Source organism: Camelus ferus, chromosome 7 (genome assembly GCF_009834535.1).
Source record: "Camelus ferus isolate YT-003-E chromosome 7, BCGSAC_Cfer_1.0, whole genome shotgun sequence".
Taxonomy (NCBI): Eukaryota; Metazoa; Chordata; class Mammalia; order Artiodactyla; family Camelidae; genus Camelus; species Camelus ferus.
The window spans coordinates 39,306,764-39,329,402 of record NC_045702.1 but is presented as its reverse complement, the minus strand read 5'-3'; the positions used below and the strand labels follow the sequence as shown (position 1 = coordinate 39,329,402).

Genomic DNA, 22,639 nt, shown 5'->3' with positions numbered 1-22,639 from the left:
AGGTTTCCTGATACTTCCTTGAGATAACTCTGTTGCAGTTTTATTGGTGAAATACTCATAGCCTAAACTCAAACTTTTGTTTTACAGCCATCCTTTCCAAGGCCAGTACTCAGTGTCAGACATGAAGTTAAGATTCTCACAGTGAGTATTTAGAGAAAATAAATACTAGGAACATTCTTACGTCTGAATTTATGCCATGTGTTTCGTTGCTAATTGGGAATTGTTTTTCTCCACTTCACAGACTTGTGCTGCAAATAGTAACCAAATATGTGTATAACATTCTCAAGCTCAGCAGTGTGTATGTTTCAAAGTGAAAACACTGCTGTTTCATGGAGAATGGTGTGAACTAATAGCAGGATCTGCCATTTTTATTCTGGTGAAGAAACTTTAGCAAATTATGACCGTACTGCTCTGTTACCAGAGAATTAACCATACATCCTTATGTCCTCACCACTTTTTGGCTCATCTGCATATTCTAACAGAATTTTCTGAAAATTCCCATGCTTAAAATGTTAGTAAATTAATTGATACGTAACAAATAATAAATAACTTAGCTTCTTTTCTCAATAATTCTGATTGAGGGGATCGTTATAGAGTGGTTAATGTGTATGTGAGAGATTTTGTTTTAATTGTACTTAACATTTCTTTCCTTTACTCAGTTCTGTTCAAAACAGTGAACGGGGCAAAAAAATTGGAAACGTCATGGTCACAACGAGCCGGAACGTTGTACAAACAGGAAAAGCTGTTGGTAAGGCATGTCTTAGACAGGAACAGATTGGAATCATAACACATCTCTTCTCTATCCTCAATGTGTCATTGATAGAAACAAAGTTGTAGAGATCTGTGTATCACGTAATAATGCCAAATACAGAGGTTTTTGTTTTTAATTTTGGTCTTATTAATTTAAAAAAATTCTTGTGGTGCTAGATAATACCAAAGTATCTGCTGTTACCAGGATTCAAGCTTCACTGAAGTTTTCCCTCCATTCCCTGAGCTGCCCACAGTTCTTTGTAAGGAGTAGAGGGCCAGAATAGTAAAGCAGGCGTTAGGAGCTGCTGTCTTTTAAGGTAGTTTCGCACAATAAAGATCATCAGTGAAACCAACAGTTGTTTTTTTGAAAAGATCAACAATATTGGAAAAGGGGATGCCACTATAGATCTTACGGAAAATAAAAAGATGCTGGAGGGGGAGGGTATAGCTCAGTGGTAGAGTGCGTGCTTAGCATACACAAGGTCCTGGGTTCAATCCCCAGTACCTCCTCTAAAAATAAACATAATTACCTCCCCCACTGAAAAAAAAAAGAAAAAAAAAAGATGATGGAATATTCTGGGTAATCGTAGGCTTTTTTTTTTTTGACAATTTAGGTGAAATATACATATTCTTTGAAAGACTCAAATGGGCAAAACTGATGAAGTAAGGAAACAGAAAATCTAAATAGCCCTATATCTGTTAAATAAATTGAACTAAAAATTTAAAACTTGCCACAAGCTTTTAAATTTCAAAGCCTAGATGGCTTCACTTAATGAATTATGTCAAACATTTAAGGAATAATACTAATTTTACACAGACTCTTTCAGAAAGTGGTGGATGAGGTAATACTCCCAGTTCATTTGATGAGGCCAGTATTACCCTGATACCAAAGCCAGACAAATGGCAGCATGCTGTTGTATACACCCTTCCGTACCTAGCTTTTTTCACTTAGAATATTTTGAAGATTATTGCATATCCTTTATAAAGAAATTTTTTGTTCCTTTTCTATATTTTTAACTTTTTATATTATTTCAAATTTAAAGAAATGGTGTAACAGTATTCAGAGAACTCCCAGTTATCTCAGATTCACCAATTTACATTTTGCCATATTTGCTTTTTTGTCTCATCAATATTAAATATAGTACCCGTCTCCTTCCTTCACTCCTGAGAGAGGTTGACTAACCCATACTGAACACAGTTCAAAAGCCCCACAACTCAGGGATCTCTGTGCAGAGGTCCTTGTAGCTCTAACTTTCTGTATCCCTAGAGATAGACAGGGTAAGAGAATTACTGCTCCGACTCAGCTTAGAAGACAGACACAGGGCACACAGCCCTACCACGAGGTTCATTTTATTACAAGGAAGTGAAATTGATATATAAGCATTTATTTCCATACAATACATTTTACTTATTTTGAATTGTTACTTTCTGATAGAAAAATTCGACTTTATCATAGGCAAATGATGTCGATTGTTAATTTTTAGTGATGCTGCTGCTATTTAAATTCTAAGGCTTGTTCTCTCCTTCCACACTACCCTCTCCAAGAATAGGGGGAATATATAATTCAACTTAAATAATTTCATTGTAACATCAACTTTGGAGATAATGCTCTTTAAAACGAAACAGACCTGAGGCAGATAGAGCTCTGTGTGTCTTCATTTGATGTAACATCGTTTTAGTTGACAAAAGCAAATTTTCCTAAAGCAGCCTAACAGCTCTTCCCTATGTAGGTGTTTCTCAATTATCAACTTGGATTTAGAGTACAGGGAGCACATAGGACTTTTTCAGTTCCCCAAGTCATTCCGCTGGACAGCCCATGTTGAGAACCACTGGCCTAGCACAGTGGGTATTAGAGAAAGAGTTTGCTAAATACTTGCAAAGTGCTTAGGTGTGGAGGCTCTTACACCCAGACATTATCCAGGTTCCTATAGACATTCCCATGGTAAGGGATTATTTTGAAACTAGAAATGTAAATTGTATTTTAGTAACCTTTTTACCATATTGATGTATTGCAGTTTATTAACATATATTAATTATTAATATTAGTTATTCACTGCCACTTAATGAGAGTGAAGACATTTTTCCTTTTGTTTTTCCCCTCCTTTCCATTCAGGCCAGTCGGTCGGAGGAGCTTTTTCCAGTGCAAAGACAGCTATGTCTTCATGGCTTTCTACCTTCACCAGTTCCACTCCCCAGAGTCTCACTGAGCCGCCCGATGGGAAGCCCTGAGGCAGCCGCCCAGAAGCTGCCGTCACTTTCTTAGGTTTAAGCGTTCCCTGTCTGTCTGCTGCTCCCAGACTGTTCTTCATCAGCCGCAGGTCCACAGCAGGGGACCGATACGTCACATTGTTTACATGGATGGTTGCCCTCTGTCTAAGTAAATGTCACGAGATGCTGAAAAGATGAGATCGCAGCCGTAGCAGGGATGGCTTCCCAGGTTGGAGTTTAAATTGACTACTTTTATTTCAGTCTGAGCCTGATTAAAACACCCAGTGAACATTCTAATGAATTTTGAGTTCCAATGTTAAACGTTTATTTACTTGAGAAGTTTTTTACTAAACGTAAATTGTGTTGTTTTCCTGTTTAAATATCCAGATGGTCGCTGTAATTTATATGTGCTAAAATTAAGTTATATTACTATTTTGATTTCTCTAAAATGGTCCCTAAAATGTGTTTACAAAGTTATTATTTTGCTGGATTATATGATGATTTTTCTGCTTGTTGGTTTTCTACACACAAAAAAACGTTCATCAATTAACTTCTTCCTAGAAATGTGAAAGTCAGAGGTGGTAGTTCTAAGGATGCAGTGTTTTAATTCATTCTTTCCCAATCCTAAGCACGTGCTTTGAGGTGCCAAGGAGTGTCACTATGCTTTCTTGTTCTCCCTCATTGTTCCAGTAAGTGTGCAAAGAAGGAACATGGTGTCAGTTACACCTGTGCTCAAGCAGTTTAACACGAATATGTATTTAGGGCACGAGACTTTTAAAGACCTAGGTGTCAGCTCTGTCAACACTAGTCACGTTGCAATCTTTACACGCATTTTTTAACCCAGAGTTTGTGCCTTCTATTTCTTCTTTTGAACAGTTTTCCATTGGGTGTTTACAGACTTATAGGTCTTTTCTTAGCCACTCTTCATAAAGCTTTTCAAGGCACTTGGCCTTCCTACTTCCCTGATGGAAAATCCCCTGTAATCAGGCTCTACCCTCTTCTAAAGCTGTTTATAAAAGAAAAGATGATCTGTACATATTAAATAGAAATCTCGTCTTAGCTCATGTTTAGAAAAGCAAGAGGCAAGAGAAGAAAACTACAGCCGTGGCATCAGTCTTGTTTCATGAATGTCACCCGGCCTCATTTCAGACCCGCACGTGTGTGCTCGCTACTGGAGGCATTTGCACAGCGGGACCTCGTGAGCTGCAGGCCCAGCTCTCCTTTGCTTTTCGAGGGGACTTTGAATGGGTGTTCTCAGGGAGTACTTACAGGGGACAGAATGCCTTTTCAGTGACAGAGGGTACTTTGAAAATACATTGTGAATATAATCTACATGTGATTTAAGAGTATTGAGAAAATAAGGGGCCTAATTAGGGGAGGTGCTTGATTATATTTGATTTATCCTTTAAGAAATATTTTGTATAAGCACTACTAGGGCATGTGAAATGAACATAGGGACATAATCTAAATATCCCTAAAAATTTTACAATTTGTGTTTTAACACAAGTCTTGCAATTCTAAAAGCATACTTCCCTTTGAGTATAATCTCAAGAATTCATTGACAATAAAGGGCTTATTGGAGAACTCCATTAATTCCACTTCTGCTAGGAAAGTTAACTTTCTCAGGAAATATTATTTAAAGAGAAAGAAGTAGTACTAAGCAAAACTTTAAAGGGTACTTTAATCAGTGTTGCACTGAGACTAACATCTCGTCATTTCATGAGGCCACATCATTAGATAGAGTGTGATAGTGTATAGTGTGCAATTGTCCACCGCCAGGTGTCCCCGGTGCTAAGAGCACCGTGAGGGGTCAGCCTTCAGTTTGTATGGCTTGTGTGCCTGGGGTCAGCTCTCATCTCTCACTAATCAAAGCAGTCCACTCCATTTTGGAATCCACTTTGGAATGTCACTGAAATAAAAATAGTTGTATATGAAATTTAATTTTGCTTCAGTATCACTTGTTCCCTGTTTTAATATACACTTTAATTGAATTTTCTATTAATGTTTCCAGCTCAACTCTTGGTCATTTAACTGGTTTTCAACATAAAATGAGTATCTCAGAAGATAGAATTTTTTCATAGAAATGGTCAAAAGACCATAACTGTATTTCCTTCAGGTTCTGGGAGGTATGGGCGTCTTCAGGGAGGTCCAGCTATTATGTTGTTGGCAGGGGCCCAGGGCAGCCAGCACAGATGAGGGCAGAAAGTCTGGCCTCTAGTCCTGGGAACCTACGTGCTTCAGGTTTGGGTTCCGGGCTCCAGTGCAGAGGCTGGACCAGAAGCACTGGGCTCCTCCCGTCACTGGCTCTGTGAGCCATTGCGGCCAATGCTGGTGGGGCCGTCTTCGGGCAGTGAAGGTGTGTGCTGTGGTTGGCCACGCTGGCTCCAGTGCTTTTGTCTGCGAACTGAGTGTGTACAACTGAGGGAGCTGGGGTCAGCCAGGCTTCTTCAGAGTGTGCCAGGCACACAGACTGAATCCCCAGCTTGATGGAGACCTTGCTGCTGTCCAGGTGACTTAAAAATAGTGTTTGGAAAAAGTTGCTGGTGTGCTTTGATTCCTACTAGACACTATGATGATGATGACATAGGTAAAGGAAAGAGGGTTAAAGCTAGCCCAGGTGTCCAGGGCTAGGTGAATAGAAAAAGTTGCATGTAAAACTATGGCTTAGAGTTAATTTTGCATCTCCATTTGGCTCACATAACCAATATGAATAGTGTGTCCCCAAAACTATTAGTGATTTACCAGCCCCCTGACATAATTCTCTTCTACTTTTTGCTGTAAGAAACACAGCAGCAGTATCTTTGGGCAGCAAATCAGAGCATATGATGTGATTTCCTCAACCTTGCTTTTCATATTAAGTGTTGAATTTTTTTTTAATAATTTACCTGGAAAGGCAGGGAGAAAGCAAATAAAGAAGAGAGAGAATTGAGAAGTTATTATGCAACTGAGAGACAAGGTCCTTAACATCTGAATGCATGTATTTGAAGAGCAATATTAAGTATGCTAAAGGTTATAAGAATTCTTTTACAAAGAAGTTAGACTTTTAATCTGCTAGTTACAAGTTTTAAAATGAAGCTATAACTTTATCTCCCTGGCAGGCAGGGGTTTGTTTTGTTTTGTTTTGTTTTGTGGAAGTTCCGGCCAGTGGTCCTTTTCCCTCAGGCTCGGTGATGAGTTTGGGGGCGCTTAGCCCAGGAAGGGGCCGTGGACTGATCCTGCACCCCTTGAACTTTCATCTGCTTCAGCAGTTTGGGAAAGTAGCTCATTAGGATGTTGGCCACTAAACATTGCCTGTTTTGTTTGTTTTCCCTCAATTTTTGATTGTGGTAAAATATACATAGCATGAAATGTGCTGTTTTAACCATTTTCAAGTGTGCACTTAAGTGGTATGAAGTGCGTTCTTATGTGCAACTATCACCGCCATCCATCTCCAGAACTGTTCTCATCTTACAAAACTGGTTGGAGAGGCTGGGACTCTTGAGATGACATTTGCATGCTCTGACTGACCGGAAGTGGCCTGGCATTCATGGCCTTCCCACCCAGTTCCGTGCCAGCCTCTGAACGCGATGGGGAACGCAGCCCTCGTTTCTAGAAGGAGATTGTCATTCCACGTAGCACAGTGTGCCACTAGGGGTTTTTTCATTCCAAGTCTTTGGACCTCATAGCATTGGAATTGTTTTTTAAATAATTTCCAACATTCCATAAATATTTGTCAAGGACAAAGAAAAGGAATGTGGATCTTTATTCTTCTCATATAAATAACTTTGTACACATGACTTCCTGCTTTCGTGTGGAGAAGAAACTAGCTCCCTTGTATGGCAGCTGCAAAATCAGAAGGCTGTGCACGTTATTATAAGGGGTTGAATATATTTTGTAAAACTCTAATGCATTTGTATTTCTGTGCTGTTCTAAAGATTACCTTTTTACTTATATTAAAGATATAGAAACTATATATTTAAATCATGTAAATGGGACACAGTGTAGGGATTTTCCTCAATCTTATTTTCCATCAGCTTCTCACACACACACACACAAGTATGCTGCTCAAATTTTTTTGTGTGCAATATAAACATTTGAACATTTCAGTCAAGTACTGAGCCAGAAAGGGTAATTGAAGTTTTTAGAAAACGTATGTGCTTAGAAAATACTTTGTTTTCTTGAAATACTAATAATTTTTAGCTGGAAAAATAGGACTAAGACTTAAGTGTCTCAGGCCACTTGGTCACTGGTTCCTAAATTTAGGAAGCATTTGATTAACAAGCTGGTGGAGGCATTTAGTTGTTACAGAAATAGTTTAAGTACTTGAGATTGAAGGCTTTTCACAAAACCTTTCTAAGAAAGTTTAGCTTAGAAATCTTAGAAAGTTTTCTAAGGAAGGTTAGCTGTGGCACACGTTGTGATCGGAAACGCAGTTTCTCTTTGCTCTTGTAGTTTGATGATTTGTACTAGTTCTTTGTTTCCGTTGTCATTTGTTTTTTAAAAATGTTAAAATTATAAATCACGTCTAATACTGAATTGTAAAACTTCTACTGTATCTTTATTTTAAGGAAAAATGAGAATAAAATTATCCGATTTGTCCTGCATACAGTGTGCTTGGCCTGCCTTTCTAGAAGTCCCCTTCATGGTGTCACTGTGGTTTCTGGCCAGCTTCGCAGTTGGACAGCGGGGCCAGCTTTGTTTATTGAGAAACCAGCAGAACTAGAGGACTCATTGCTTTTTTTTCACTCTGTCATTTTGAAATTGCTTACAGTGGTGCTTCCGTTTGTCAGGTGGTGACCCCCCCCCCCCCGTAGGAGCCCCTTAGGTTCTGTGCACACTAAGTGCCCAGCATGTACAAAGTATAACCAGAGGTTGGTCCTGCAGTAACATCTTGTCACATGCTCACTGACAGGAACCCCCAGGGGAATAGGACATTGTCGAGAGCACCCCATGTTTCCATCTGGACTGGTAAGCTTCAAAATAGCTTTGACATTTCCACTCTGGACTCTGAGCACATTTTCATATCTTTCCATGTACTGTGGTTTCCTTACAGCTGATCTACACAACAGCTTCCCAGAAGGAGCCAAACGTCTTTGCCCCTGGAAGGGTGTGCTTCCTTGAGTGCAGGCTTCAGTTTAAGGCACCAGACTTGCTATGACATGGACCGGTGCCACCTGGAGCTGACCCTGCTGGCATCCCCCTTTTCCCAGAACCTGTTCCAGCTGCGCTTCAGGACTCTGTCACGGTGAGATCATGTTCCCCATCATCTCCCGGGGCAGAGCTGCCTGCTCTTCCTGACAGGATGGGAGTTGCAGTTATTGAATCTGGCCACATCCAGAGGGGATGGGATTATGGTTCCAGGGGACGACCCTTTGTGAAGGGCTTACCTCCTGGGGTGATTACAGGGGTGGAGAACCGCCCTGCATCAGCACTGGTCTTTCCAAGTTCACAGTCGTCAAATCCCCAACCAACCTTGAGTCGCCTGACTGACAGCCGCCTCCAGACCAGTCTAGTCATCCAGCCCATAATCACATGCTTGGTGTGACCTTGGTGTGACTGTGGCTTCAGAAGCCAGGGGATCCCCGGGGTGGGAGAGCAGAGTGGTTATGCTCTTTGCTCTTGATCCCATGAGCACCTATTTTTGGAACCACTGACATCCCGACATATCACAGAAACTAAGAATCAGGTATTTTTTAATGTGCAAGTTTTATCCTTCACTAGACCTGGCTTCACTCCTGGTGCACATAGGCGTGAGCTGAATCTGGGAAAATGATGAAAGCCACTTAATAAAATGCTGATGTTTGTTGAAGCGAGGAGATGAGTTCACAGGGGTTAGACTATTCTGGTTTTGTGTATGTTTGAGCATTTCTGTAATGAAAAGCTAAAAACTCCTTGCTAGTCATTAAGCAGCTCTGCTGGTGAGGAAAAGGCTCTGCCCCCTGGCCCCCCACCAGCACCACTGCTCTTTCATTTTCCTGCATGTCCCTGTCCTGGCAGTACTCGTAAATGGCTGTAGGGAATTCTGAAGGCTTTGGTCAGGGTCTCAGCATCAAATCAGTGTGTCTGCCAGTCCTCTCCTCACCTTGTCCTTGTAAAGGAGAATCTCTAGAGTTACCTTTAGAATGGTAGGGCAAGGAAAGAACAGAAAAATGAGTTTTTAAAAAAGTTTGTCATTCAGTCACTAAATTCTCACTGTTCTTCCTCAGTAACACGTCTCAGCTCCATCTCTTTCTTCACCTCCTGGTCTGTTATGCCTCAGCCTTTACTGGTTCCCCTGTTTCCAGCCCGCCCTACCCCACACACCCAGTTCATCTCCCTAAAACATTCAGGTATTTTTAATTGTCACTTTGCTGCATGGTAACCCTCCATGTCTACTTCGTTTTTGTTTTTCTTTTTTCTTTTTCCATGTCTACTTATCTACAGAGTTAAATCCAGAGTCCTGAATCCGGTCCATAACACAGTAACTTACTTCCCAAGCTGCTCCTCTGACACCCTGGCCTCACGAGCGCCCCGGCCAATTGACACCTCTGCTGCGGTTGTGGAGAAGCATTATTGAAAGACCTCCTTCAAAGACACTAACTGGAAGTCAGCTCCAGCCTCTTGCTCTGCAAAATCCCCCTTGGGGCTACTTCGAGTCCTTTCTAAAATACTTGGACTCAGTCTTTACTGAGCACTACACAGATAGGTGCTTCCCGGTCTTGGAGAGTTTCAACTAGTAAAACTTAAGAAAGGGGAATGGGCAACTTAGTGTGAAACGCACACACAGAAAAGAGCGAGAAACCCTTCACACAACCAAGACCCAGGTAAGAAATAGAATATTGCCAGCACCTAAAAAGCCCCGTACCTTGTGTCTCTCCCAGATCATAGCTCCTCCTCCTCCAGAGGTATTTATTTGGTGCTATGATTTTTGAGATAAACATTTCTAACTTTTACCTTCTTCTATGTATGTGTGTATCCCAAACAGCATAGTTTATTTTCTGTCTGTAAACGTGTATAAGAAGAATCCAACCATTTGAATCATGTCTTTTCCTGCTTAATTTTGGTTTTAGGAGATCATTCTCTTTCACTGCTTTATATATAACACTGTCCCACTGTACGACGTCAGTGTCCTGCTGTAGCTGGACATTGACTTTCCGGTTTGAGGCTGATGTGAAGAGCAGTGCTGCTCAGATCCTTCTGGAAAGCACCTCCCAGTGCACCAGTGCGTGTTTTCTCTAGGGCATAACTGGGAGCAAAACTGCAGGGTTGTGGGAATACGTATGTCTTCAGCCTTTTTAGTTGATGCCAGCTTGTTTTTCAGGGGATGATAGCATTTTACCCTCCCACCAGCAGGGCATAAGAACGGCATTGTTCAGCGTTGTCTCCAATGTTTTCATGTCACCAGTAATTTAAATTTCTGCTGATCTGATGGGTGTGAGTGGTATCTCTTTGTGGGTGTTATTTTGCACTTACCTGTGTACTAATAAAGTTGAGTACTTTTAAAATTTTTTTATTTACCATTTAGATTTTGTGGAATGCCTGTTTATCTTTTACCCATTTTTCTATAGTTTTCTGTTTCTTATTTGCTTGAGTTTTAATTGTGTGTGTGTATGTAATATAAAGAGAGATTCTGGAGACTTATAAATTACATGTGTTGCAAATATCTCACTCTGTGACTTACCTCCTTTCTTTATGGTCTCTTGATGAATAGAGTTCTTAATGTAGTCAAATTCATTTTTCCTCTTAATGATTAGAGAAAATCATATCTTTCTGTGTTTTATTTTAGAAATTTTTCTACCTCAAGGTCATAAGGATATTAACTCTCTAGAATCTTCTAGAAGTTTTCGGTTTTGCCCTCCCTCACATTTAGGACTTTCTCTACTTGAAATTTCTTTCCTGATCCCATCCCTCCCCGCCAATATGGCTAGAAAGTTTTGACACTTCTTATTATGCCAAGTAAGGATTCTTGGACTTTTTTTTTTTCTAGTGGAGGTCCTGGGGATTGAACCCAGGGCCTCATGGATGCTAAGCATGTGCTCTACCACTGAGCTATTCCCTCCCCCAAGGAATCTTTTGAAACTAACTTCTCTTATCACTACCACTTCATAGATAGACATTTTAATACCAAAACATGGGAAGGGCATAGGGTCAGAGTAAAGGAGAAATCTTTAAATCAAATAATTAACTTTGAATTCTAACTAGTTTAATTTGTTCATATTTTTCTCATTTTGTTCCAGGCCCTGTGCCAGCTTTGCCTCAGCATGAGTTCATGTAGATGGATGAAAAAAACCTGTTTTTTTTACTTTGAAGGGCTGATGTTCTCCAAGTCTAACAATCACATATATGTCCAGGGTTTCCAGAACTGTCCTGGACAGCTGCAAACCCTAAGGGCTTACAACACTGCAACAGAGATTCACACTGGCCTCCAGAGATCCAGGATTTGCACATCTTTTTCTACTTGCTCTGGGAAGTGTCTCTTAAAACTAATTCAAGCCCCTCACACTGCATTTTAAACCCCCTTCTTCCCATCCAGTATTTGAGTGCCTACTGTGTACACACATAGTAAACACCACACACAAAGCAGGGGGATATGGACAGTTACCCTGGAGGGCAAGAGGCCAGGTCAAGGGGCAGCCCAGGTGTGTTTGAGCACAGCATGGTGGCCGGCTGCTGTTTGTCGGGCACAAGATGTCTCAACCCACTTAGGAGTGAGGTGGGGTTAGGGGAAGAGGCTGTTAGATACAGGGCTCCAGGCCACACACAGGCCAAGACTGGGAAGCAGCGCGTGTTCTTTGGTGTGGCTGGAACCTAATGGCCAGGGAGACGGGCAAGAGATGAAGCTGTAAAATAAGGTCATGTCAGGAAAGAAGTTGCCTGTCAGCCTGGCAAAGGGGATGGACGTGATCTAAAAGGCCAGGCAAAACCTTGAAGGGCTCCCCAAGGGCAAGTGGCAAGCTGGGTAGTACATTTAGAAGGTTCATTTTGGGCTGGAGCACCACTGCCTCTGCACAGCCCTCAGCTCGAAATTCAGTGATGTTTCTCTGAACCACCACCCCCTTTCCCTTCCTCAGTGGCCCAGTCACACAGCTTTCCAGAAGCTTTACATCTCATTTGGGCCCAAACAATAGGCCCCAGAACAAAATTCTTACGACCTGGCCCTCAGTCAAAAATCAGACACGCTGAGAACATGTGTTTTTCCTGGATTTCCCCAGCAGGTGGATTAGCGGGGCTCGTGAACGAAGAGCAACTCTGAAGTGATTGGCGGTGTGGGGAGATCACGGAGGCCACTTCCGCATGTGTTGAAGTCACTCTTTTTGGCAAAGGAGAGACCCAAGAGGCACGGGCCACCACCACCGTGTTGATAACATTTAAGCGGGGTGGAACTCACTTTTTTCTTTATGTAGTTTACAAGCAGAAAGGGAGTACTTTGTATATTCAAAAAATCCATCTGCAGTTAACAACTGGACTTTCATTTATATTCAGTCTAATCCGTGCAATTTTTATTCTGATAAACTATACTGGATGAGCCATATGCTCTGAGGAATGACAAGCCCAAAGTAGAACAGGAGATAATCTGAAAAGTAGCCTTTCCACCTGCTCCCCCGGCTCTGCCCTAGAACACGGTCACTCAGTGGCACTTCCTAGAGACACCCAGACAGGTTTCACCACACCACCCCCACGGCGGTAATCCTGAATTGATTCTTTGAACGAGATCATCCATGAGACAACACAGCCTCAGTGCCTTCAATAAATCACTCATTCCCACCGAATGCCTTAGAAATCTAAGTTCCCAGGGAAGGTTTTAAGAGATGAAGATAAATGGGTATTTTTTGTGTCACCCACTTGATGGTCATTTAAAAGCACATGGTCAGCAAGACTAAAATTTTGAAATCTTAACAAATTTTATAAACTTTAAAGTGTTTTCCCATTAGTGATAGATCCTGCATTTTGAGACTCATTTTTGAAACATTTCTGTTGTGTGCCATCAATTCCACATCTTTGACCATCTGGGTTTAATGAATCCTCAGAATGTTTCTTCTGGGGCCTTGTTGGAAATGAAGGGTACTACGCACTACTCTGGTTGGAAAAGGTGTGTTTTGTTTCCTTTTAAGTTGTCAAGTTAAATTCTGTCACTGTTCTTTGAAGAGCAGACTGTGTTTCCACAATTCCTAATATAATTCTTAGGGAATGCGGAATGGGTTTCCTAAATGGCCATTGTTGTTTATGGGAGCTGTGTCTCAGCTCCTAAAAGCCTGCATGTCAGAGAGCCAGAGTATGTACTGAAGTCTAGTAAAAAGGTGCTAGAGAACTGAAATGCTCCACATAACAGACACAAAAATGTGGTAACTTACAACTTGACAACTAAAACCATAGCTCTAGCAGGAGTAGGTAAGGTCCTTTCAGCCACAAAACCACTTACTATGGTACTACTGACGGGGGGGGGGGGGGAGAGGTCCAGGAGACAAGAGGAGACCTCAAAAATCTGATGTAAAGCAAATGATGAGTGTCTTGAGAGGTCCAAGAAAGTGCCAGGGCAGGCCTTTCAGCTCAGACAACCAGAGAAGGCTTCCTGGAGGAGCTGGCATTCACATTGCTTCAGAGTGAGGATGGAAAGATTTTAAGAAGAGAAAGTAAAAATAGCAGATTTTCAGTCCACCCTAGGGAGGGCCTATGGCCTGTGATGAAGGGGAGGAGCAGGTGAGAGTGAGGAAAGGCCTACTAAGGGGTGTGCAGTGGTGACAGGAGAAGGAAGGAAACAGTCTGGGGATGTGACAGCCGGAAGGGACCTGACAAGTACAGACACCACCCCGCGATTGCTCCTGGTGAGAATACAAAGATTAAGGAGAAGAGAGTGAGGAGGGGAAGCGTTCCTAGTGGCAGGTACAGGAAGGAAAAGAAGTATCTGTAAGGGGTCAGTCACCTGTATGTTGGAGGACTTGTGTTGGCTGAGATGGCCGCCTTTCCAGGGTCAGGAGTATGAAATTCTTTGCATCGAATGAGCTGGGAAGTTTTGGATAGGGCAATCACCCTTTCATCAACTTCACAAAACAAAACATTTAGAAAAGAAATAGCAATTTATTTTGGGGGGGGGGGACCAAAAGATATTTTATCCACTTTCAAGCTGTGATAGATTTCAAGGCCAAGCAAAATTTGATTAAAATCAATGATTTCACTTGATCTAGGTGGTTACATAGGTATATACATAGTTAAAATCAAGTTGTACTCAGAAGATATATTAAAAATTTTTTTTTAATCATAAAGAAAAGGCAACCATTTCAAACTAATTTGTTTCTGGAGTTAGACAGGCATGGTCAATGGGAGGAATATGGTTTTTAAAGCATATCTTTTAAGAAAACTGCAAACCCCAAAAGGCTAGTGTGTCTGACAAGGGAAAATTACAAAAAGAGGTGCCTGCATTTTCATTTCGTTAGACTTTGGCAACAATAAGCAGCATCACCGCATTTGCTCAGAGCTTTGTTATTTACAAGTTGGGATCCCATAAATGGGAGGTAGACAGGCCCGGGTCTGAACTTCAGCACCCCTACTTGCTTGTTACTTAACCTCTCTAAACCCTGGGTTTTCCTCGGATGTGGTGTGTTTAGATGATGAACATGCTGTCGATACATTGGTTTGTGTTCATATGTGTTTACCGTCCATCTTCCCCCATAGAATGTGTGGAGGGGTTTCTGACTGATTTATTCCCTGCTGTGTGGTCAGGGTCCAGAACCGTGCCTGGTACTCGTAAACACTTAGTAACAATGGATGCATGGATGGACAGACAGTTCCGATTTGTAGCTTCGGGAGAAGGGAGAAGGGTTTTGTAACTGGAAGGTGAAGGGTTACAGTCCACAGACAGATCAAAGGAGAAGGAAGAAAGTGGTGTGAGTCCCTGGAGTTGGAGGAGGGTGTGAAATGAACAGCACCATTGGATACGAAGGGTACATGTGAACTTAACTACGCACGTGCAGCGACAGTGATACACAGTTAGCCTTGAATACACCTTTCCTTTTACAATTTTTAATTCTTTATGAACTAACAACTGAAGCGATTCAAATGAATTTTTATCCAGTGTGTAGTGCATAAAGGATAATAAAATGAACCCTCCACCACCGGACCTGAGATGCTGTTTCTCATCCCTCTCATCTGGGGAAAGGGACAGGGAGAGCCGGGCTGACAGATAGACAGGCCAGGGAAGGGACGCCTCCCCCAGCGCCTCTGCCCTCGGACTCCCAATCGCTACCTCAGTTTCCCTCATTTACTAGGAGAGAGTTTCTGTACAGAGAACCCCCAAAGCTGAAGGCAGAATACAGTCCTAGATGGTTGTGTGACCTTGGGGCAGGTTAAAGAAAGATTTCCCTGGGCCCATGTTCTGAATAAAATAAAGGAGGTGGATTGGTGGTTTTCAAATCCTTTCTTAGATGGAGAAATCTCTCCTCCAGCGAAATCCTCCAGGATGAATGGAGGGGTGAGGCCACTCTGATGAAGACAATGGCTCCTCCAGCCCTTGACCATTTATTCCTCCCTTACTCAGGTCTCCATGACCCAATGCTTCCTGCACTGTATCGCGTCCCCACACTCCAGCAGGGTTCTTTTTTGAGTGTGTTTGAACGTTAACACTTATTTCATTGCTTTAAACGAGACGTGCTTTTAAGAAATAGTCAACAAAAGCAGGAGGGAACATGTCTCTGGCCCTTGTACCTTCATCAGGAGAGCATCCAGCTCAATGTAAATGGACTCAGTCCCACCCTAAGCCTGACCGGCATTCCATTCCTAAGAGTAGATGTCAAGGAAATAATCCAAAAGAGTGGGGAAAAAAGCCATGTGCATGGAGTTCTTGGTCACGGTGTTTTTCTTTATAATGAAAAATGAAAAACGGAACAACCAACAGAGGAGATCTGGGTTCTGATACTTCAGTGTGCAGCTCATTGTAGCATCTGACAGCTATCAGGACAATCTCTGGAAACTGGGGTAGCGTGGTGGAGGAGACGAAAATGCAGAACACGGAAGTATACAAAGGGGTGGGGGGCCCGCTGGCTTCCCCCGCATTTCTTCCTCCTCTTGCCTGTGTCTTTTCTCAGTTTCTCCCACATTGCTATGAGAACATTGATTTGTGAGGTCAGTGACACTATAGTGATTTTCTTCTGAGCTGTGACTATCTTGAGAGAGGTGGCAGAACCCAGCACTGATGAGGGTGGAGAACACACCGCGTGGGAGGAAGAGCCTCTCAGGCCTTAGGTACCTTTTTCTCCCCACTGGGTCCCAAATATATTTCCAGCACCATCCTTCCTGTTCTGTGGGTAACCATCTGGTTTCATAATGAACTCCGACAATGGGGAGCCTGGCACACAGTAGGCGCTTGGTTTGTGTTGCAACACGAACAAAACGTTCCTTTCCTTTGTGGTTGTGTCTTATCAAGAAGCACGATGTAGCCGACGCCCCGAAACAGCCAGAGGAACCCAGAAAGCAAAAGAATGGTGTTTTCAGCTCTTTCTGTCTTACAAAGTGCTTGGTGAAGCTGTAAGAGGATATTTAGTACCACAAAAAGTAGGCCAAGGGTAAGAAAAACTCCGTACCCAAGAGAACTCAGCTGCCCAAATTAAGTCTGATCCAGAAGAAACAGTTCCTATCTAGAAATCTAGCAGTTCCAGAAAGTACGGGGAAAAAGGCCCACGGTGCTGCTCTGCATTATTATGTAAGCCTTTAGGAAAGAGGGAAGAAGTGCAGGGGAGCGTGGGGAAAATCAGACGTGAGTGACGAACGGGTCTCAGGCCTCAAAGGAGAAGAGAAACCAGGCCCTTTCCCATGAACTTGCCCGCCCTCAGCTTCCCCCGTGCTCACCGCTCACCCAGCAGCCAAAGCCTAAAACAAGGTTTCTTTTATCAAATCCCCCCAATAGAAATAACTTTCAAATGGTCGTGTGAGCTGCACTGAACATGAAGGAACTCATCTGAAATGAAACTGAAGCTTAGCCTATTATGAACAGGTCAAGACCATTCTTGTTAGTGTTTTATCAGGAAAAGCATGATCATTGTCCCCTTAAAGTTCACCTAAACACATCAAACAACCCAAATGCCAGATGGTAAGAGGAATTAAAATTTTTCTTTCTCCAATGAAAAACAAAAATTTTCTTTCTCCAACAAATTGTAGCACTCCAAGCTTGGAATTGAAAGCAGGGCCTGGAAGATATATATGTGTTCCCAGGATCATAGCAGCATTTATTCACAATCGTCAAGGGGTGGAAGTAACCCAAGTGTCCAACCACGGGTAAGTGAACAAACAAAATGTGGTCCATAAACATACAATGGCATATTATTTAGCCTTAAAAAGGAAAGTTGATACATGCTACAACGTGAAGGAACCCTGAGGACGTTTTGTTCAGTGAAAGAAGCCAGTCACAAAAGCACAACTACTGTATGATTCCCCCTGTGTGGGGCACCTAGAGGAGCCAAACTCAAGAGACTGGAATTAGAAGGGTAGTTGCCAGAGGCTGGGGGGAGAGAGGAACAGGGAGTTAGTGTTAAGTGGGTACAGAGTTTCAGTTTTGCAAGATAAAAAGAGTTCTGGAGATAGATGGTGGTGATAATTGCACAACAATTTGAATATAATTAACGCCACTGAACTATATACTTAAAAATACATAAGATGGTAAATTTTACGTGTATTTCACCACCATTTTCAAAAATACAGGCTTGATTCCACAGATCAGTTTGTGTACTGATGGAAAAGCTCCTAATTTTACATCTCCTACTTTTACTGGGGCCTCTATACAAGATACTTTTGGTAAATAGAGGACACTGTTACATCTTGTTAAAAAAAAAAAAAAAAGAAACATATATTTCTTAATGCATAGGAGTCAACCCAATTAATTTTAAGGACGTTGTTCTTTCTGCAGCAGCCAGAGTGAACCTGTTCCAGTACCTCATGCCTGTGATGACCGTGGTTATACAAGTCTAATTCCTTACCAACAAACTCCAGGGAACACTACTCCATCTTTTAACCATCAAGTGGAAATTAGTCTTTATATTTCATTTTCATCCAATAGTATTAGTTGTTATTGACATATATTGAACAGTTGGCATGTGCTAGATAATGTGCTAACAACTTTAACCAGTTTAATATAAATTTAATCATCCTATTAGTAGGAGAAGGGGTGTAGCTCAGTGGTAAAGTAGCATGCACAAGGTCCTGCGTTCAATCCCCAGTACCTCCATTAAAAAAAAATAATAAAATAAAATAATTTTAAAAATCCTATTAGTAGACATTATTATCCCCAGTTTCTGGAGGAAAAACTTGAACCAACGTGAAACTCAAATTCTCCTCATACTTTACCCACCACACTCAAAAAGACCATTGAACAATGCAGCTGGAGGAGACACTGGGGATCTTCAAGTTCAATCTTCTCATTGTTATTCACCTTCCTTTATTATGGAAATTTTCAAATATATACAAAAGTAGTCCAAAGAGTATAATAAACCTTCTATAATATCATAAAGCACTCAGCTTCAGTAATCCCCAATTTATGGCCAATCTTATTCCATCTTTACCCTCACTTATTTTCTTCCATCCCATAGAATATTTTTGCCATATTATTATTATTTTTAATTAAAGTATAGTTGATTTACATTTGTTGTGTTAGTTTCAGGTATACAGCAAAGTAATTCAATTATTCACATACATATATATATTATTCTTTTTCATTTTCTTTTCCATTATGGTTTATTACAGGACATTGAATATAGTCCCCTGTACTACACAGTAAGACCTTGTTGTTCACCTATTTTATAAATAATAATATGCACCCGTTAATCCTAAACTCCTGGTTTATCCCTCCCTCCGGCCCCTTTTCCCCTTTGGTAACCATAATTTGTTTTCTGTCTGTGAGTCTAGTTCTGGTTTATAAGTAAGTTCATTTGTGTCATTTTTTTTAGATTCCGTTTAGATTTTTTTAGATTCCATATGGTATTTGTCTGTCTCTGTCTGACCTCACTTAATATGATAATCTCTAGGTCCATCCATGTTGCTGTTGCCATGTTATTTTTTATGTTTTTATTTGGAAATAATGTCAAACATACATAGAAGTTGCAAAAATGAAAAAAGGAGGAAAAAAACACTTCTTGCCCCTTACCTCCATCTGTTAACATTTTTTCCATTTGCTTTATTTGTAAGTTTCTCTCTTTCTCTTTCTCTCTCTCTCTCTCTCTCACACACACCCTCCCCTCCACACACACACACACACAGAGGCTTTTTTCCCTGAACAATTTGAGGGTAAATTACATATATTACGACCCTTTACCGCTAAGTACTTCGTTGTGCATTTCCTAAGAAAAGGATATTCTCTTACATACCATAGTACAATGATCAACTTCAGTAAAATGAACTCAGTAATTTTATCTCCGCTAACATTCATACTCCAATTTTTTCAGTTGTGCTCCTCAGAGCATTTCTTTCCCCTTCAGTACAGGATCCAGTTTTGGGTGAGGTATTGCATTTAGTGGTTAGCCCCTTTTGATCAGGAACATTTCCAGAGCTTTTTGTCTTTTATGACATTGGCATTTTGGAAAAATAATTCCCTTTTTCTTTTTTAATAAGATGGTTTCTCATTTGGGATTTGTCTGCTGTTTCCTTATGATTAGATTCAAGATGTGCAGTCCTTGGATAAAGAAAATGTGGCATATATATACATACAATGGACTATTACTCAGCTATAAAAAAGAATGAAATAATGCCATTTATAGCAACATGGATGGACCTAGAGATTATCATACTAAGTGCAGAAGGTCAGAGAGAGAAAGACAAATACCATATGATATCACTTACATGTGGAATCTAAAATATGATACAAATGAACTTATTTACAAAACAGAAACATACTCACAGACATAGAAAACAAATTTATGGTTACCAAAGAGGAAAGGGGGTGGGGGAAGGATAAATTGGGAGTTTGGGATTAGCATATACTAACTATTATATATAAAATAGATAACAACAATGTCTTACTGTATAGCAGTAGGAATATATATGTATAACTGAATCACTTTGCTGTATACCAGAAACTGACACAACATTGTGAATCAACTTTACTTCAGTAAAAAATTTTTAAAAATAAAATAAAATTGATCCTAACTTAAAAAAAAAACTGATTCTTGGCCAGAATACTGCCTAGATGACGTTGTGTCCCTTTCAGGTGCATGATGTCCATCTGCCCTCTCGTTGGTGATGTTAATCTTGATCATCAGTGAAGGTTGTTGTTGCTCAATTTCATCTCTGTACAATTATTGGTTTTTTCGCCCTCCCTGGAAAATAATAAATGGCCTGTGGGGAGATCTTTAAGATCATGGAACTATTCCACTTATTATAAAAATTTCCCCTGGATTCAGCATCTGTATTTACTTACCTGTTGCTGCATAATAGATTATGCCAAAACTTAACAGTTTAAAACAATAAATATTTATGATCTCAGACAGTTTCTGTGGGTCAGGAAGTGGCAGTAGCTTGGCTGCATGGTTCTGCCTCAGGGTCTCTTGTGAGATTACATTTCAGCTGTCAGCCAGAAGCTACTGTCACCTGAAGCCCTGCCTGGAGCTGGAGAATCCACTTCCAAGATGGGTCATTCAGACGGCTGGTAAGATAGTGGGGAACAGGGGAGGCCTTGATTCCTTGCCACACAGACCTCTCCCTGGGGGTCGCTTGTGTGCCCTCATCGCATGGCACTGGCTACCTCTAGAGCAAGTGATCCCTGAGAGAGCAAGGAGAGGGCAAAGTTTGTGACCTGGTCATGGAAGGCACACAGTCACTTGTACTGCAGTCAACTCATTAGGAGTGAGGGACCGAGTCCAAGACACATTCCAGGGAAGGGAATATTAGCTCCAACTCTTGAAGGGATGATATCAAAGAATTCATGGACATAGGTTAGGACCATCACAGTATCCACTGATGATCCTTGCCTGATTTAATCCTTACTCAAAATAGTGATTTCCCAACTATTTTGTATTATTTTTAAAGCAAATTCCAGCATCATATTTCATGTGTAAATTTTTTAGACTATATCTTTAAAAAAATAAAAATTTTAGATGTTATTAACTGATAACCAGATATTATCAGGTAGCAAGTCAGTATTTAACTTTCCATTTGTGTCATGAACTACCGTATTTTTTATTGAGATGCAATTCATGTGCCATAAAATCTACCCTTTTAATGTATATAATTCAGGAGGGAAGGTACAGCTCAGTGGTAGAGCACATGCTTAGCATGCATGCGATTCTGGGTTCAATCCCCAGTACCTTCATTTTAAAAAATAATTAAAATAAATAAATAAACCTAATTACCTCCCCCCAAAATAAAATAAAAAAAAAAAAGTTAAGTGTACAGTTCAATGGTTTGTGGCATTTTCACTGAGTTGTACAACCATCACCGCTAGTTTCATCACCCGAAGAAGAAACCGTGTATCCGTTAGCAGTCTCTTCCCATTTCCCACCCTGTCCCTGGCAACCACTACTGTGCTTCCTGTGAATATGCCCATTCTATATTTCATATAAATGGAATAATTACAATATGTGGCTCTTTATGGCTGGCTTCTTTTGAAACTGTGAGTGAAATTCACCCCACCTGCCTTCACTTTGATGGTATGAAGACTTTCATGCCCTCCAAGCAGCACCGTAGCCTAAACAGTAAGATCTTTGCCTGAGTTGTTTTCCAGGAACTTGGAGTCAGCTGCATCTAGTTCAAGCTGAGCCAAGAGTCAGCTGTGTCTCCTTTGAGCTGAGCTGGTTAGGACTGGGTGGGACCACCCACCTTCAACCGGGCATGTGCTGCATCCGCTCCTGAACTTCTGAGGGGGCAGAGGCCTGGAGCTGAGTTAAGCTTGCGCAGAACTGCGATCATCGCACTTTTCCCAATCACCTTTCCCTGCTCCCCACGCCTCAGACCGCCCTGCTTCTTATTTTTTATCCCATAAATACCTGAGCCCCTTGCCTTCGTGGAGCACATTTGAGACTTGTCACCGCACTTTTGCCACAAACCTCAGCGTCTCACCGTTTTAGCTTTGCTGCACATCGTGGAAAACAAACCTGGAACGGTAACACTTTAATTCAGCATAAAGTTTTCAAGGCTGATCTTTGTTGTAGCATGAATAAGTACTTCATTCCTTTTTATGTATGACTAATATTCCATGATATGGCTATACCACATTTTGTTTATCCATTTTTTGGCTATTACGAATAATATTGACGTACAAGTGTTGGTGTGGAGCCATGTTTATTTTTAGTTTGTTTGAATTAGTACCCACAGTGCCATTACTTGATAAATCCTGTGTCTCTATCGGTTCCTCATCTACAACTTTGCATATTTTTCCAGCTTATTGAAGAAATTGAGTCATTTGTCCTGTTCAGTTTTCCAAAATCTGGATTTTGCTGATTGCATCCTTTTGGCATAATTTAACAGGTTCTTCTAACATCTGTAGTTTCATAAATTGGTAGCTCGGTGTAGAGGCTTGATCAGATTCAGACTTGCTGGGGGAGGAAGGGCTGGCAAGATTACATGATGGGATAGTCTGTTATTCGACAAACATAATGTCTGGTTGTCTCTTTTTTGATATTAGCAGCCGTTGATATCATTGCCTAGATAACATTATTGAATGAGAAGTAGTGATAGTCTAATTCTGTCATTTCTTCATTATCTAGAATATGTTATAAAGAAAAAATTGACCCTCAACTATTTTGTTACT

General features: G+C 41.1%; 1 protein-coding gene across 1 annotated transcript in view; it reads left to right on the top strand.

Moving 5' to 3' along the window:
• Window positions 1–7,541, top strand: part of AVL9 (AVL9 cell migration associated) — a 46,534-nt gene extending 38,993 nt beyond the window's left edge. The window contains exons 14-16 of the mRNA XM_032483761.1: window positions 88–141; window positions 660–748; window positions 2,864–7,541. Coding sequence (XP_032339652.1) covers window positions 88–141; window positions 660–748; window positions 2,864–2,979 — 259 coding nt within the window. The 3' untranslated portion in view covers window positions 2,980–7,541. The remainder of the gene's footprint in view (window positions 1–87; window positions 142–659; window positions 749–2,863) is intronic.
• Window positions 7,542–22,639: the final 15,098 nt, after the last annotated feature.